Source organism: Geospiza fortis, unplaced genomic scaffold (assembly GCF_000277835.1).
Source record: "Geospiza fortis unplaced genomic scaffold, GeoFor_1.0 scaffold53, whole genome shotgun sequence".
NCBI classification, from domain to species: domain Eukaryota; kingdom Metazoa; phylum Chordata; class Aves; order Passeriformes; family Thraupidae; genus Geospiza; species Geospiza fortis.
In genome coordinates, this window is record NW_005054305.1 from 9,867,137 (window position 1) to 9,885,344 (window position 18,208).

Here is an 18,208-nt window from a genome sequence, read left to right on the forward strand (position 1 = left end):
CGGGGCTGCGGCCGCCCGCGCACCGCGCTGCCCCGAAAAAGCCCCAAACCCAGCAAAAATGCAGTGATAAGTGTCTGACCTCCGACAACCTTCACTGGGCACTGCACCGACTTCTAGAAGCGTTTGGACAACGCTCTTCAGGCCCATGGTGTCATTCTTCGGTGTCCTGTGCGGGGCCAGGAGTCGGACTCCATGATCCTAGCGGATCCTTTCCAATTCGCGATAGTCTGTGGTTCTCTGACCCTGTGATTCTGCGACCCTCTTACCCTCCCCATCTCTCAGCAATGCTGCCAGCGCTGCCCCTGCTCGCACCCACGGGCACAGTGCGAACCCCGCCGCCCGGAATCCCCTCCCAACGACCGAGCTTTTCTTCGGCTGGCAGGAGGCTCGGAATTACAGCAGACACCTCATTTTTACTGGCGTCCGAGGGACGGGGAAAAGCCCCTGTCCCCTCTGACAGAAAAGGTTTTTATACATACATCTTTTTAATAGTTACTTTTATATAAAATGGAGTGCGGGTTTCAAATTGCAGCTTCAGAGTGGAGTTTGGAAGATACAGGCTCTGAGGCAGTACAACAGGGCTGGAAATAAACTTTGGCATTGGCCAAGCATCACACTGTGAGGTGCTACCGTGCTTCTAAGTCTTAGATCTAGTTTAAATCTTGTGTGTGTTCCAGTGGGACATACCACATTTATAAAGTTTGACATACAAATATTACACATCATTACTAATGGAATTCTGTTCATCAGCTAGGTGCCTTGTTACTGTGATTTTTGATTGAGAACAGCATCATGAAACCATTTTTGCTGTAAAACAGGAATGTTTACTTCACAACAACAGCAGGCACATCTGAAGGTTACAGGAAGATTATCCCTTCCTAAGATGCAGGAGGGTGCTTACACAGCCACTCAAATCCATTATTAATAAGCAGTCAAATGCTGTGGATGCCCCAGTTGTGAACCAATGTAAAATATGGACATTTTGGAGAACAGGCAAGGCAGACCTTTTCCTCCAACAGCACTCAAGGAAGCCATTATAGGAAAAACCATCAAACACACTTTCTGTCATGCACTGGCCAGCAAGACTGTCCTGAGTTTTGAAGCCAGAGACAGGTGGGTTTTAGGCACTTCTGCATCCTGCTCAATGGACACAATGGTCAACTCTAAAGCCTGCACATATTAGAAACAATGAATTATTATTTGGGACCTACACAGGATCTTCCCCCGGGTTAGATCTGGGCCATGAACTGGACAAGCATACAGAAACTTTGTCTGCTGCTTTTTTGTTTATTCTGCCCAACAGGAGGTAAAAAACCCCACAAGAACAAAGAAAATATTTTTTAAGGAAAATAATAACTTTTCATTCAGGAGCAGATTTTGGGAAGACAAAAATAACAGAAAGCATCTTCTCACAACATGTAAGGGATTGTGCCATTTCAGGTTTAATTCCATTTTGTCTAGATTTAGTTACCTAGTACCTGTTATAATCAAACACCAGCATTTAACCTGATGCTAACCTCAAATGAAGTTTAGCATCATTCATTTAGATGATTGACCACAATCACATAAATGATAAAAACAACACATAGGGTGTTGGCAGCTCAGAGCTATTGCTGCCCTACAGGATCAACAAGCTTGCACATGTTCTACAGTAGGTATAAGTTAGGTCAGGGAAAATACAATCACAAAACTAGAAATCTCAAATTAGTCACTTTGGCTAGTTTAAATGCATTTAAACTCTGGAAAAAAGTCATCCAGATTTTTCTAAAATTTCTTTTAAAAATACAATTCAACACTTACTTCCCTGGAAATGCATGGATAGAGTTCAAAATGCAGATGAAATCTATTGACATCCAAAATGTATCAGGTGAGAAACTGACAATTATAAATTAAATCCCATGAGAGCACTTATAAAAGGCAAAGTACATTGTACTTATTTAACATCTAATCTTTAAAAAGTAGTATCAGAGAAATATTTCAGTAGGGAAATCAAAGAATAATCAGATGGCAATGCATACCCTTTTTATTTTTTGCAAGTAGATGCATTAAAAGACAACATAATACAGCTCACATTATTTATATTGTATGCTACCAGAACAGCATAAATTAACTGAACCAGTACTAACCAAATTCTTTATATCAGCTGCTCCACCACCCTGGGGATGGCAAGTCTTTATAGAAAAGGAACACACAGCACTCCTCATGCTTGTTCTCTTTTAGCTGATTCTAAACCAAGCAGCTTTGTACAGCACCAATCTCTTCTATAACATGTCACTCCAAGTCCAAAGAAGAATAGGAGAGGGAAAAACAACCTAACTGACCTTTTCCTTTCTGTTTAGCATCTTTCTCCTAAATTAACACATTAGACAGAAGAAATAACACACTGTTTGTTGCACTGCACTTACCTGTTATGGCACATCCTCACTTTTCTCTTGCAACATTTTCTAAAGGGTTTTGCACACCTGCTCATGCAGAAAGCCTGTGTCCAACTCTCTCATTTGCTGGACCATGGGGCCTTCTGCAATACTAAGACTTAGCAGGCAGAGATGACTCTTCCTAAAAGAGTGAACTTATGAAATGATGTCAATTTTTACTGACTAGTCTCATTTGATATGAGACAGCATCTTCGGAAATTTGGGGCAGGAGGGGCAACACAGTGGCACATTCACTACTGCAGAATTTGAAGTAAAGAATCCCTGGACTGCTATCAAGGCACTTAAAATCCTACATTTTCAGGAGTGATATTCTGTATGGAAAAAGCTCCTCTAATCAGGTAGCAACACAACTATGCAATATATAACATTCACAGCATTGCAAAAGCTTTTGTGTAACCATGTTATGGCTATTAACCCTCTCCTCTTTATTTGAGCCCTGGGTGCGATGTCTTAGATCTTCCAAAACAGAATCTCAGCTGGTCTGAATCAGCCAAGTGGTCACCAGCCTTTGCAGAGGACGAGGAGATGAGTCCAATCACAGACATATAAGGGGAGCTATAGCAAATGGAAGTTCCGATTTCTCATAAAAAGATTTTGTTCAAAAACTTCTGAAATAGCAATAAACATCTTCATTAGTTGTTCTATAGCTATACAACAGATGGGTTGGGTTTTTTTATTTACTTTTTTCAAAATGCTATTTACTTTTTCAAAATGTCTTCACTTTTTTCAACTGAGAAGCAGTAACAGTCGGCATTCAAATATATAAAAAAATTAAGCTAATGTTTTGGGATTTTTTACTTCTATTTTAGTTTCTAGAGTTTCTAAGTTCATTAGTCTTCTCTATTCTGTAGTAACTTTATCTATTTTTTCAATATAGACTTAAAATATTTAAGCCTTTTAAAGATCCTCTCTGATAATTTCAAATACTACAACACAGCTAGCAAATTATTTCAAGCACAAGCTACTTTAAGAGTTTTCTTGTATTCACAGCTGAGGAACATTCAGACTCCATCTGTTAATGCAGAGAAGTAGCTCTTTAAAACAAACCTTAGATGAGGGAAGTCTATTTTCTCCTCACAAGCACAAGCTAAACCTCCCACTTAGATGCCTGAAGCAAATTCAGTACACCTCTGCAAACTGGCTGGAAGTTTTAAAGCTTTACTAGTTTTGCAGATGAAAAAGGAGGCAATGGGTTGCTCTTTTCTAGTAATTGGTTCTAAAAGAAAACCATTATCTACTGGTTCACTTTGTGGACATCCATTAAATTACACAAGTACTTTGTTTAAATCAACTTTAATCAGCTACATCAAAGGCACCTGTTCAACTCAAAGAGAATTAATAAAATCTGTTACCCCAAAGGCAAATGTGGTAAGATGAGAGTGGCAAGCAATGAAAAGGAAAGAAAAAAAAAGGGGGGCAGGGCAGGGCAAGAAGGGGAAATCTGTTCTACAGCTATTAATCTTCAAAGAATCACATTCTTAATTTAACCAACAGACATTCTGAAAACTTCTTGAGTCACGTTCTTCACTTACATCACTGCTGTCATACTATATTTGGATAAAGTTAATACACTACATTGTCTTGTTTTGGGAGTTTTTACTACGCTAGTTTTAGGCAATTTTTCTCCTCACAATTACTCTATCAGGGATTCCAGGGCTGAAAGCAAATAGAAACTGAACATTACTCAAAATATTTTTCAAAAAATATAAACTGGCAGATTGCTCTGTGTAATACTGCATCTTTATTGTTACTAGCTATTCTTAGACTCTTGATTTGTCACAACCTATTCACATAGAGCACTGCATCTACCACACATTCCCATGCATTTATGAAATTCCTCATTGTACTCCACACTGACTTTTGGACATTGCAGTCTGTGGAGACAAGTGGCCTTTAAGTTGCTTTAAACTTCTTGAAGGGGGAAGTCTGCCTTTACCACACATGCACTTCATTCCCTCCCTTCCCAGATAATCCCACTTTTTCTCTAGAGTGCCCTGCACTATGCATAGCACTGATTGCCCTCAAATATTAAACTAAATAGCCCATGTAACCCCTGACCTGAAAATTGTCTCTCTAACAAATCTGTGAAGTGGTGTGTATGCCAAACCTAAATCAACTTCAAAGCCTTTCCAACAGCACAGAACACCCAGAGAATGGTGCAGCAATCCAGAGTGAGAAGACTTGGGCTCTTCAGTGTCCTAGAATAACTTTACTAGAAAATAACTTAATTTCTTTGATCTTTCAAAATTATTGCAAATTCCAAGAAAACAAGTTAAAATAAAATTAACTCAGAATTTGAAAACCACCCTCCAATCATACTTAGGATTCTTTCAACAAAGTAGCAAAACCTACTTGGAAAGTGATTTTTCTTTTCAGTAACTACAAATCATTGTTCTTCTGTATTATAGTATGCATACATTACCATACATTTCCAAGGAGCCTCTAGAGTGCCTGTTTCACAGCATGTAAAAGCTCAACTTCCTCCAGGTAAGTATGGAAAAAATCTTTAGTACTTGACCAAATACCAATTGAAATTTATTTCACAATGATTAAAAATTGAAAGCTTTTACATTTTCCCTAGTACAGAAATAATTTCCAAAGTTAAGATTTCTTATCATAAATAAAATTAGTAAAATAAATTACATTTTAGATGTTTATAGTAAATATAAATGGCTTATATTTCTTAACACAAGGAATAAGTGTTCAGTATTTGTTTGTAAAATTTAAGAGACAGGCCTTCTACATATGGCTTCATTAACATCTTACAGTGTGCCCTCAGTCATATCCATCAACTCAAATAAGACCTCTACATAAAAGATGGATCCAATTATTTCAATGAAGTGCAGTATACTCCACTAGAGAGAACATTTTTTAATTAACAGTTCTAATACCAGTTACAGTGTACAGTACTTTTACCAATCTACTGTGTTGTAATTATACAAGATAGGACAAAGAGACCAAATCATACAGCCCTCACCACAGCACAGACCCCAGTAAAGTTTTACCTCAAGAATAGCTGGAAATTTTGGCTTATTATATGCAATTCAACATGTTTATTCAAAAGTGGGCAATATATTCCAACAAGAAGTCAGACTTCTGACAGCACAAAACTGCAGTCCAATTTAAGTACCATTGTGAAATTAAGAACACATTAAGGAGTTAGATACCCATTGAAACAAACTGATCTGCAAGCAAGGTATTTTCTTATCAATGCTTTCACAGGTTTGATAGACATCTCCTTTGGTGGAAAGTCTCACATTACAAAGAATAGACAGTATTGGAAAGTTTCAGATTGTAGTTTAAGAGGATAGGACATTCATATGTAGAACACTGACAGTCCGACTTCTCCATTTTAATGGAATACTATGAAAACTCCCCCATCAGACTGAGCTGTTATTCAGCCTCAAGTACATACATTACAACAACAATCCCAGCATCGAATCACTTCAGGTAGTGAAGATGTTCAGCTGCAAGATCATACACAAAGCTTTAAAACCAGCTGGGAAGTTACAAAAGACAGGAGCTCAACATACACAGTGAAATATGGGAGGACATACAGACATGAAGTTTCGTCTAGCTTCTGAGCTCTTCAAGAACTCCCAACCACAACATAAACATGCACCCCCGAATTAAAAAAAAAAGGAGGAGTATTCTTCCTAGAATACAGAAATTCAAAGCAAGTCAAAATATTTACTTATACAGACTTTGGTAACACAGCTCTTTGTAGATACAGCAAGCAGCAAAACAACAATATGAAAAAGAGTCTTGTTATGATAGCTGAATGTTTGAACAAAGTTAACACATAAAAAGCATTTCTAGAAAAACATCTGAAAGCATCATGACAGTGCTGAAGCTGACTTGGATTAGAGTGTCTAAGTACTAGAATGTGACCACAAACTGTAAACACAGTTCACCAAGTTGAAGAAAGTGTTATGGAGCTGACACAGAAGGAAGCTAGGGCAGATCTCATTTTAACATCTTGGAAATACTTTTTAAAACTAATTCTTGAAGAAGGAAAAATATGTGAAATGAGCACACAGTCAATTAGAAGTTAAGACAGATGAACAGAGTTATCAACAAATCTACAAACAGAACATGAAAACAATGAAGAAAAAATTAGAAGCTTGTGCAAGAACTTTGGAAATACACCAATGCTCAGGAAATTATTTAGACTACAGGGGAATGAAAAGAAATCTAAAAACTGTGAGAAATAACATATAGTTTGCTTACCAGACTGCAATTTAGTAGAATTGCAAAATCAGCTAATGCAATTTGGGAATGACTCCAAGCTAGGACATAATGTTTTCTCAAGAGAACTTTGGCACAACTACAGTAAGAACATTATGGTTTCTTCTGTGAACTAAATTAACTGAAAGACAAATTGGCAGATCTATAGAAGAGAGCGACTGAGAGAAATTACTAATTAAACTTCAAAGTTAATAAAAATGCCCTCTTAACTACACAGATGGAATATCTAAAACTGTTTCATTACCATTTAGGAAAAAAACTCTTTTTCAGTTTTATATATTAAGAGATGTTTAATAATCCAGAGAAACTGGATTAGAAAAGAAGCAGCTTCCTAAAAATGAAGTGCAACATTAAAAAAAAAAAAAAGCACTGAAAACTGGTTACTCAGACTAGGTAAAGAGGTCAGATCTCTAGCAGCAGCAATGTTAGAGGAGAGATATAAAGGTGCAATTCCCCATGTATGTATTTGTACTTGCAGATACCTGATGTAAATCCACACACACTGTAAGAGGACCCCTGGTGTGCAGCACAGCGCTGACATGACAGATACATCCAAAATGGAAATGTCAATTCTATCCTTTCAGTCAATATTCTTTCACTGAAAGGACAGAACATTGTTATGCAGCAAATTATGCAGTAAAAAGTGTAGTGCATTGTTTTAAACATTCCTAGTGTGGTGACAGCCTCTGAATGCTACAGAACAGCTGCTCCCAGCAGTAAATTATGGCTCTGAACTGAAAAAAAGCTATTGAGTGTGCATCGACTCCTGTAAACCAGCGCATTCTACAATTTTAAGGTTTTGAAAGAAGAAACCTTCTGTATCTTGTAAATTTACTCATTTTTCCCAGGATAGGTCTTCATATTCCTAGGCTATACTGATCTGGGGAAATGTAGAAAAATAGATTTTAAAAGAAAATGCTTTGTTCCAATTCAGAAAAAAAAAATAAAGTCTCAACATGTAATAAGAGGAGGTATTATATGGTATTACCTAAAAGTATCACTTTTAAGTTTAGCTAAGTTATATCCCAATTGCACTTATATTTCTAGCAAAAAATAATTCAAATAAGTGTGTTACAGATAAGAGTTCAACAATACACAGAACTACATACATGCACTATTTTCAGTTATTTTCTCCAAAGTACAGAGAAAAAAAATCAAAACAATATTCTGTAGTTGTTCATGTGAAATACATAAACAAATGAAAACTACAAATAAAGCATCAGATGAATATTCAGTATGAAAACAAGGATTTTTTTAACAAAACTCAAATTAATCCTATGTACTTTTTCAGAATTCTGTTCCAAGTCAACATTTGCAATGAGTTTAAAAGAAAAAAGACAATAAGACAAACAACAGTCTAATAAGGAATGCATCCCTTTAGAATTTCCACAGTATTTATCTATATGAACATTTTAAAATTGGGGTGGTTTAAATATAAGAAATACCTTTGCTGACTTCTAGCCATTGTAGAACAACCCTCCTTATCTGTTAAACAATTAACATATAATCCTTAAGCTTTATCCCTGGTAGCATTTATTCTACCATCATATGCCCACTACATTACATGTTCTGTACTTTATGCCCACTGTGTTTTATGTTGTATTCTTTATGCATTCATTACATAAAAGAAATGCTATATGTTTTCAATGAAGAAAGAAAGAACAAATCACATTTCAAGTAAAACTTAACTGGTCACATCTATGTTGCTCATTTAAATTTAGCTTTTTATTTGTACTTGTACAAATAGTCTGAAATTCTGCAATCAAGAAAAAAAATAATCAGACATCTTAAAACAGTTACATTCTGTCATTGTTACCTAGTTCCCTCATTCACATCCTTCCCAGCACTGGGTGAAAAATACTAAAAAGATTATCCTTTCTTTTACATGTGCATTATTTAATCTTCATTGTAAGTATAAATTTGCAACACAGTAGTAACACTGCAGGTATAGAAATAATGTTTCCTATCAGGCATATGAAAAGATTTAACACTCTACCACAGTTGATGCTGGTGTATTTATATAGAAGGCTTCTCACAGATCAGTTCAGTCTATGGGAGGTAGATGTTTGTCTATGAACTGTTTTACATCCATCATTTCCTGTTTAAAGATAAAAGTCTGTATTAGTTGAAGTCCTCTACTATTACGTAATCAGCTACACTAAATCATGCTTTAACATTTGAGTTATAATGAGCAGCTGGGCTAGAAATATTGAGCAATCAGTTACTTAATTACCACTCTGCACACAAGTCAAGGCTGATAACTTCACAGTGCTGATATGCACTTAGCAGAGACTAAAATACAAGAAAAAAAGCAAAGACTACTTTTTCTCTTCCTCTGGAGCTGAACAGGCAAGCTACATATTAAGTGATCTTGATAGCAGCAGGTTGACCGTGTAGCTAAGGCCATAGCTTTCCGTATACTTTAAACTTTTACAAGTTAGCAGCAGCATGGAAAGCCAGCAACTCCTCCTCCTAACCATCCAGTTTCATTTTCAGGATACTTCCTTCCTTAAGGAAAAGAAACACAGCAAACAAGACTGAGAAACTAATCCGTGGTAATCTTTTTTTTAGTTAAGTCACTGTTGTAAGAAAGAACACAAATATATTAGCAATGTGTAATATTGCTCAGCAATATTACAGGCTAAGTGCAATACTACTCTCTGTAAATGTTACAAAGAGGTTGTTTAAAGTTACAGTTCCCACAAGATGCAACAATCTAAATTAACAATGTTACTGCTGCTGGCAAATCTGTTCTTTGCTTCCTCTTTGATTTCTTGCTCCCATCACTTACTTTCTGTGAGTTCTGATGCTCCAGCTCCCTATGGCTGCAAACACTGAAGGCTGCAGCTTTTGCCATTTTAGCAAATTCAAATGATTCAAGGAAGTTTCTGATCTGCCCCAGAGCCGGTACAAGGAGGAAGTGAGGGCCACGAGGTCAGGAACAGAAGGAGTCCACCCCTTTCTGGGAGCAGGAAGTTCTTACATCAGCTCAGCTGTCTGCTGAGCCAGAACCATAAATACAGGTTCTGAGGCTGCCTCTTCCATAGTGCCAGACCTCCCTCCCTACTCCTTCAATGTCTCCCTTCACAGAATTACCAGGATTCTTCTCCCCAAAACACCATCTTGGATTTATGCTATGAGAATTTGTCTTTAATTCTAATTAGCTTTTTTTTAACTAAGCAAATAAGAAAAATCTGGGGAAAAGAGCATTTTATAGACCAAGTCACCTAGTCCCCAAAATACAATCTTACAAGGAAGTTCTCACCTGTCATACAAACTTCTGCTTTGGATGCTTTTTAGCCCAGAATTCAGTAACTCACCCAAATAAGTAGCACAAAGCATTTATTAAAAAAAAAAAAAAAGAAAAAAACCCAAAACAAACAGAATAAACAAAAACTAACCCCCCCACAAAAAGCCTATAAATATTAGTTTTGAAGGAAAAAGAATTAACTATAACCAGCTAAAACAAGGTGTATTTAGAAAATTACCTCAAGAGATGAACTATGCATCATGCCAGAGTAGGTCTTGAAGGTTACATTGGCTGGATTTATCATAGTCTTCAGCTTCTCAACAGTGAGGGAACCAAACATTACAGGAACCAGGGGGTCACAGTCTCCATGGCACTGAAGAACAGCAATATCCTTGTTGACACCACTGATAGGGCCCTAGGAGGGGTGGAATTAGACAGGAGAAGAGAAGAAAGAGACACTAAGTGAGATAAGGCTAACACCTTTGAAATAAAACAACCCCATGGTACTATACCATGAAGTAAGCTCTGTACCTGATAACACATTAAGCTCAAACACCAGCAAATAGAATTTTGACAAAAAGTTCTGTAACACAAAGTCATAATTTCTGGCCAAGTTAAAAGCCTGAAACTTTGCTCAAACAACCAGTCTCTAATAAGATAGTGCCTTGCAGATGGAACAAATGGCAGACAAAAAATTAAACTTCAAGGAAAATTTGTTATATCCTTTAAATTTTCTAGTAGTGTCATTTTAAGCAAAAATAGCTACTGAGTGCTTCTTCATTTTCCTTACTTAACAAAATCTAAAATTTTAAGGCCCTATTTTAAAAACTTCCAAATTATCAAACACCAGTCATCTAGTAATAATGATGACCAATAATTCTTACATAAGATTCAATCTTCAGAGATACTCATTCCCCAAGTGCAAATCATCTCAGGAAAGAAACAAATACCTGAGGAAAAGAAGCCCGTAGAGGAAGCCAACAGCTGAGGGCTACGACACCTGCTAATTTCTGATGGGTTGTAAGAGCTGTATACAGTGATAAAGCACCTCCCTAAAATAAAGAGATATAAGTATTATTAGAAAAATGACAGTAAAATTCTTTTTAATGTTTGCTTCAAAATCCCTGATTTCTCCTTTAAATTTTTCCTATTACAATCTCTTCTTCTTTAGAGCCAACAACTAAAAGCAGTATTTATGTACAGTATTTGTTTTGCTTTTTATCCTCCCTTCCAAGTCCATGTGGTCAATTCAGAAGTAAGTCAGCAAATTTACTGTAATTAACAGCTGTCAAAAAAAACCCCTAAACCAAAGACTATTACTCACAACATTTTATCACTGTAATAATTTTATCACAACATTATTTTCAGTACTTTAATATTTAATTCATTTGCATGCAGACTGGGGAAGTTGATGTATAGACCAATTAATCAACTAACCTACCTACCACAGATGCCTTACAAGTGTAAAGGAAAAGATTTCCCAAATAAATCCAGACCACCAAATCGCTAGCAATTTCAATTAAAAATACGACCAAAATTTTCAAGCAAATATATGTAGGTTATGTGCACAAAGATTTTAAACAGACAATTTATTTTAGTACCTTTTTTACACAGGTATGTTCATTTTCCAGTGAACAATAATTATTTGCATAAAACCAAAAAACTTCACTTGTTAAAGCAGAGGAAAATTGGCACCTTAAAATTTTAGAGGCATCTAACATCAGCTGATTTCAATTTAAGTGTCTGGATTTATGAAGTTAATAAAGCTAGGTTACTTTCCTAGAAAAAAAGACAATGGTTCTTTCTAATCATACCTTACCTGAGAAAAGCCTCCCAGAATAATTCTATTAGAAGGAATTCCGTTTTTTACTTCTTGATCTATCAGTGCTTTAACTGCAACATAAATAAAGGCCAGCTGTTAAAATCCACTCCATTCTCTAGAAAGTCCACAGGAGGAAAAACACCTTCTTCCTGGCATCAAGTGAAGGCTAGTGAAAGGAAAATCTAGGCTTCTATACATTAAAACTACCAGAAGATCTAGAGTACAGTCAGAAATGTCAGTGCCACTGCATCATTTCCAAAGAGAAATACATGCAAATAGCTTTTGCAAAAGCACCAGTGTTGGGAAGATGGCATCCTCTTCCAAGTAAAAGCAACACAACTGGATGCTAATACGGCTCTGACCTGCTGCACTACCCAAAAGCTCTTTAAAAAAACCTACAATTGTTCCCATATTTCAGAGTATGAAGTGTTTATACTGGTGAATTACTCTACTTACTAATAAAGTTAAAAAACAAACAAAAAATAAACAATTAATCTAGCTAAACTTTGGTCACTGATAATACCATATACACATATTCTTTTCCCTAAAAAAAATATTGGCTTTAGAAAATCTGTTTCAGACTGATAGTTAATTTTCAAGAATACCTGGAAGTACTTTTAAGACATAAAAAATACTCCTAAGTATACCATTCTCCGCTGCCTGCTTGATTCCAGCTTCATCTTCCTGTGAATCTGGAGAAAGTCCAATGATATCAAACCTTACAAAAACATCAACAAGAGCATTACTCATTAGAGCATCCATTCCACTTCCTTAATACACAAATAATGAAATCTGGATGTTTTCCAGACAAAAATGTTAGCTGTCATATTGTTTATTACTAACTACCCAGAGATCACAAGAAACAGTGCACAATCTGTGAATGTGGCTTAAAAGACTAGATCTAGTCAACAAGGCTTTTCTGAGTTTTGACATCTTCTGTAACTTACTGCAGATTAAGCAGCACAGTTTTGATATTTACTCAAAAAATATTAGCAGGAATTTTGCTGCACATAGAAATTAAAATATGGTTTGAAGAAATACAAGAAAAACAAACACAAGTTACTCTGGAGGGAGGGGAGAAAGCCCAAAATCCAATAAAACTGAAGACTGGTTTCAGATCATTGAAATCTACCATGTTCTTCTTGTTCTCTATTCAGAATGGATGTTCTAGAGAACAGTTTCTACATATCCTACTGACCCACCAAATACTACTCACTAGTAGCAATAATATTTCCACTCCAAGTCTCTGCTTCTACTGTCTAGGAATTCAGACACAATGCATACTACAGACCATACATGTAGAATAAAATGGGGTTTTGTTCTAAGATATACAGATTAGTCCTGAGGAATAATCACTACCACAGATACAAAATGATAATTAGAATGTACTCATGACAGCCCTTTTAGTTCTGTTCTTTCATAAGAAAATATCTAAAGTAAAATGGTTTATGCTTGTATGTGATTAAAACCAGATACTCAGGTTGTTCATGATTTTAAATGAAGAACAATGAGTTCATAGCCCCAGATATAATTTGATTAAAACTGCCTGCATTTGAAAAAATACTTACCAGGATGGCATAGACATGTTCATGTTCAAAGAAACAGGCATAACTGGCCTAGAAATGAGAATGAACACTCCTGACATAAGCTATATACTGAAATTCAATAATGCAGATGCAGGAACATCATGAAATTGCGTATCCTCTAACTCTGTCTTACTTTTAAGCAGTAATTAACATTAGTTGTTTTGCAGCATCTGTTGAAGAAACTCTCTTGAAACCTGCCAGCCCAAACACATTTAATATTCAGGGTTGAATTACCACTCTCTATGGAGAGCAAGCAAAACAGTAATGGGCTGCTTTAAATGTGCATGTGTGTGAGTGCATATATCTCAAAAACATTTTTTAATATACATATATAATTTACTTATTTGTAATTAGGAATTATTTATCACAGTTCCATTCACAAGTTCAGTGGATTAGGGCACCTTATACAGCAGCATCACCGGGATGCAGCCAAAAGCAGCACATGGTGGAGCCTGGCCATGCATGCTTCTGTCAGCAGCTGAATCTGCTTGGGCAGTGCCTGCCCTCACTGCTGGGCTCCCTCCCAGCCCTGTGACATCTCTTCAGCCACAGCAAGGCAGCTTCAGGGGATCATGCCATGGATCAAACCTGGATTGAGTTTTAATCTATAGCAACTGAGCAGGATAAGTTCTGTGGGGAAGGACTGAAAGAAGACAAAGGGCAAGCAAAGAAAACAGCAGATATTGCTAAGCTCCTTTTGAATGGTTCAGCAAAGCTGGGGCATGTGGTAAAATAAATAAATAAACCACAGCTCAGTAATACACCAAAACATTGCTTCCTTCTCTCCCTACCATCTCTGCTCCATATCTGCCAAGACCACTGGAGCAAGAGACAATCTAAATTTTGTGTTAAAATAAATTAAGATTATACTTTATTAGTTTTTCTACCACCAAGCCAATAGTAGATAGATCTTACTGCCTTATTTACTGCTGCCTGATCATGCTTAGAAGTATTTAACTTCTCAAATTGCACACAAAGACAGCCCAATTGAATTATTTGCTGAAAATATCACTATCCGGTCAATCTTTAAATTTCTTTGTAACCTACAGCAAGTTTCAATCTACTATACACACACCTAATCTACTACAAGTTTCAACCCACTATACACACTAAGTTTAAGTACTGCTGGCTAATGCAAATTATGTGCAATGGTAAATAAAATACAAAAAAAAAATATTCCTTGATAAAACTGTTTTTGACAAAAAATTGTTGAAGGGAAAAAAGAAACCAACAAACAACTCAATCCACTGGGAAAAAAGTCAAAATAATATAACTTTGTACCTAAAACTTTACAAGTATGTTTTCAGTCTGAATAAGTACCAGAACCAAAGTACAAATAAAAATGTACTTTTACCCCAAAGTAAATCACACAGAAATTCCTGAAAACAAAAAACATTTAACAGCATCGGCACTATTTTTGAATGGGCTTTTATATATAAAACAAAAATGCAGGGATAGCCAGATACCATCTCACTTTTGAGGTGTCTCTCTGACATCTGCACAAGTGTCTTAACAGATGATGTCTCTACAGAAAAAGGTAAAACAAGAAAGTTACAAACTTACGCATGCGGGCAAATGTATTTCACATGGGGGCTTTTGATACCAGCGAGTGCTTCTGACCATCCGTGCCTGTTAACAAAAACATTTTCAACTGATTTTAGGTTTTGGCTTAGCTCTTATTTCTGAGCTGGTGCATCAGCACAGACCAAGAATGAAACATGCTAAATTAGATCAATATCAACACACTTTTAGAAAATATTTACATCAACCACAGTATACTATGAATGTAGTGCTAAAGTTAGAAGGTTTTTTCAGCCCTTGAATGCTTGTGGCATATATATAGTCAGAAAGACTTGATCTAATTTGGCTGCCATAGTTGTGGTGCAGCTACAGAAATATCACCCTGGCTCCAAGCAAAGCCCACTCTGTATCTGTCTGGCTTTATTAATTTGTGTGCCAGAACAGATGCACACAGGTATCCTGCTTCCAGGCAGCACAGAGGCTGCTTTGCTGCTCCTGCAGAGCTCAGACAGCTTCTCTGACAGCCAGCTTGGCATTCTGTGAAGCACATTTCTTGACGTGGGATAGTAGCAAACTGACACCTAAGCTAACTCCACATGGATCCAACCCAATCAATCAGCCCTATTAACTCCAGCTCAGCTTGAATGCTCTTGGATTCAGGCAGTCCTGAACAACACCCCAGACTGCAGTGGCTTTTTAATCTCAAGTAGATACTGTATATGAGAGTCCATAACAAAACAAGATCTGCACAGCAGGTGAGTTAATGAGCTTCCTCCAAACCAGAACACCGGAGAGTGTAAGGTCAAGACTCACTCCAGGCCTCATTTAGACAGGAACTGACTTTGACCCAAATCTGAACCCATGCACAACCACTGCACATGCCTGCACTTGGCTTTCCAGAATACTCATTTCACCTATATTTCCTGATTTTTCTCATCATTTAGTATTCCTAACTCTATTCCACTAAATTAGATACTGGGAATTTGGTTCTAAGCAGGGAACACCTTTAACAAATTCATCAGTGATACAGTTGAACTAATCAGACCAACAGCAGACCAGCCATAAAAGCATAATTGGTTTAGTTTTAATGCCACCCTGAAAACTTAATTAATGTATGCTACCTGAAGTTGAAGGCATTTCCAACACACTGACATTTGAAGCAATGACTGTATCTCAGCCTAGTTCCTATCAGAAATTTTAGATATATTATTAACAAATTGCAGGAAATATGATTTGCACAATATTTGCAGTATCACAGAGGGTTGAATAATAGTCTAAAGGAAAAATACCATTGAGAAAAAATAGCTACATAAGAATTTAGGGACATTTTTTAGCCAATTATGAAGCCTAAGTTGGCAAATTTGAAAAACAACATTGTGTACATACTAATGCAGGCTCCTTAGAACAATTCTCTATATGGCACCTTTTGTTCAGATTCTGACAAGCATGTACCAATCTTTAAGTGCCATTTATACAGGAGCTAAGACAGAAAAAGCATGTAACCTCTGTAAAACACTTTCCAGAGTAAGAAAAATGCAGCTGGTAAATGGAAGTGATCAATTTAGAAATTAATGTGAAGTGGAAAAGGTCAGTTTGAACTGGGGGAAGTTATAAAATTGTTAATAGGTTTGCTTCAGACAATTTTTTGGGTCACTCCTGCAGCTTTTACTTAAAAAACCCACAATCAACAGTATGTCAAAGGCAGTCTATCTAATCTAATCTGCAGCAGACTAGAAGAAGAAATACACCTGAATCACTGTATTTCCACAGAGGTGTCATGTCTTGTCAAATGCAGACGTTCCAGTTTGCTCACTGCATTTGCAAGATTGAGGCTGTGCATTAGCTCTGACACTGAAATGGAAATGCCACCTTGTCTAGGGAATACAACTTAGGTTAAAGAGAAAGTCTATTTTTTACCCCCTGCCAAAACAAACACCAAGCCAATTTGCAAGGACTCAAATTCCAAAAGCTCAAAAGATTCTGCAATCACTTGCTGAATATTTGGTGCCAAGATGCAGGCAGTACTGCTGCCTCAGCTGCCTCCTACCAGCAGAATGGAAGAGGGGTAATGCAAACAAGGTGTTGTGTCAGCACAACAAATCAGAGCAAAAACCTCCACTTGTAGAATACTGCCAAGTGCATGGACTTGATTTTTTTAACTTACTAAACACCCAGATTATGCAAGCTTTGATTCTGATAGCTAATTTTAGTAAGTACTTTGGAAAAAAATAACGTAGCAAGTTTCAACCTAGAGGCAACATTCAAGTTCCAGGTAATGACAAAAAAAAAAAGTTCTTAAAATAATAATATGTAATTTTGGCCACAAGGGAGCACAACAGACAAAGCATTCATGCTTCTTATTTTCAGTATCTAAGTGCCAATTCCTTTAAAGTCTTCCACTAAAAAGGCTTCAACACTCTCTTAACTTGTTAATTCAATGGCTTTAATGAATGCATGCTTATTTCTGGGCACACACAAGCTTCAAAAGGAAACATTACACCAGAGCTAGAATGCCTCCCAGAAATTCCCTACTCTTTTCATTTCTATTCAAACATGGAAATAACAGGAACAAGGCAAGAAGGCATTACACATTTTATTTGGGGGGCGTTTTTTTTGGAGTCTGAAGACCGTATTTCAGAGACAAAAATCTGTAGATATTAGGTGACTACTTTGGAGTTTGCTTATATAGATCAAAGAGATCTGGATTTTAGTGTAAGTATGACATATTGATGAAGAAACCACGGACTAACAGCAGCTATTGGCAAACCAACAATCCACAAGTCTAGAATAAAAAGGAACTCTAAATTTAGACAAACACAGGAATAACCAGAAACCCACTCTCAGGACAGCAAATGATCAAAAAAACCACAGACTTCTTTTTCTAAAAAGTTTGTCTCAGGAACAAAAGAGAGATCATATTCAGACCAAATTAGGTGAGTAAAGTTTTCAAGGACTTGGTGGAAAATTTTAATTAAATAGTTGTCACCATCATTGCAGGACATGTGAAGTTTTATCTGCTGTTGGCCGCTGCAGTCAGTAAAAGGCAAAATAAGAAGCTTAAGTAAATTTTAACTGCTCACGTGCTTAAAATATGCAGGTTATATTTGAAAGTATAATAGCTACTGAGTATGCAATAGATCAGAATACACACCCGGTATCTCCTAATCCGTGAAGAAAAATGACCTGAGGGAAATAAAACAGCAACAACACAAAAAAAAAGACAACAAAGGCAGAGGTTTAGGATCACTGAACAAGCACACGAGCCCCAGGCGCCCACCCAAGGTCAGGCGCGGTTCGGAGCACGGACCACTTTCTCCCAAGAAAACTCCGCTTCGCTCACTTCCCC

The 18,208-nt window shown here is 36.7% G+C and overlaps 1 protein-coding gene across 1 annotated transcript; it reads right to left on the reverse strand.

Annotated features, from left to right (window-relative positions):
* Positions 1–5,286: 5,286 nt before the first annotated feature.
* Positions 5,287–18,039, reverse strand: LYPLA1 (lysophospholipase 1). Its single transcript, XM_031066516.1, has 8 exons — positions 18,014–18,039; positions 14,905–14,970; positions 13,324–13,371; positions 12,403–12,473; positions 11,753–11,826; positions 10,884–10,985; positions 10,172–10,348; positions 5,287–8,781 (listed from the first exon to the last, which is right to left on the reverse strand). Exons 3-8 carry the CDS (start codon positions 13,362–13,364, stop codon positions 8,728–8,730), a joined length of 519 nt encoding a protein of 172 aa, XP_030922376.1. The 5' UTR covers positions 13,365–13,371; positions 14,905–14,970; positions 18,014–18,039; the 3' UTR covers positions 5,287–8,727.
* Positions 18,040–18,208: the final 169 nt, after the last annotated feature.

Excerpts from the sequence above, each read along its gene's own strand:
- LYPLA1 (XM_031066516.1), bottom strand. The coding sequence starts at position 13,364 with ATGCCTGTTTCTTTGAACATGAACATGTCTATGCCATCCTG. Across the intron at positions 11,827-12,402 it reads CAAGCAGGCAGCGGAGAATG|TTAAAGCACTGATAGATCAA; the intron begins GTATACTTAGGA and ends TTTATGTTGCAG. Across the intron at positions 8,782-10,171 it reads TGCATAGTTCATCTCTTGAG|GAAATGATGGATGTAAAACA; the intron begins GTAATTTTCTAA and ends ATCTTTAAACAG.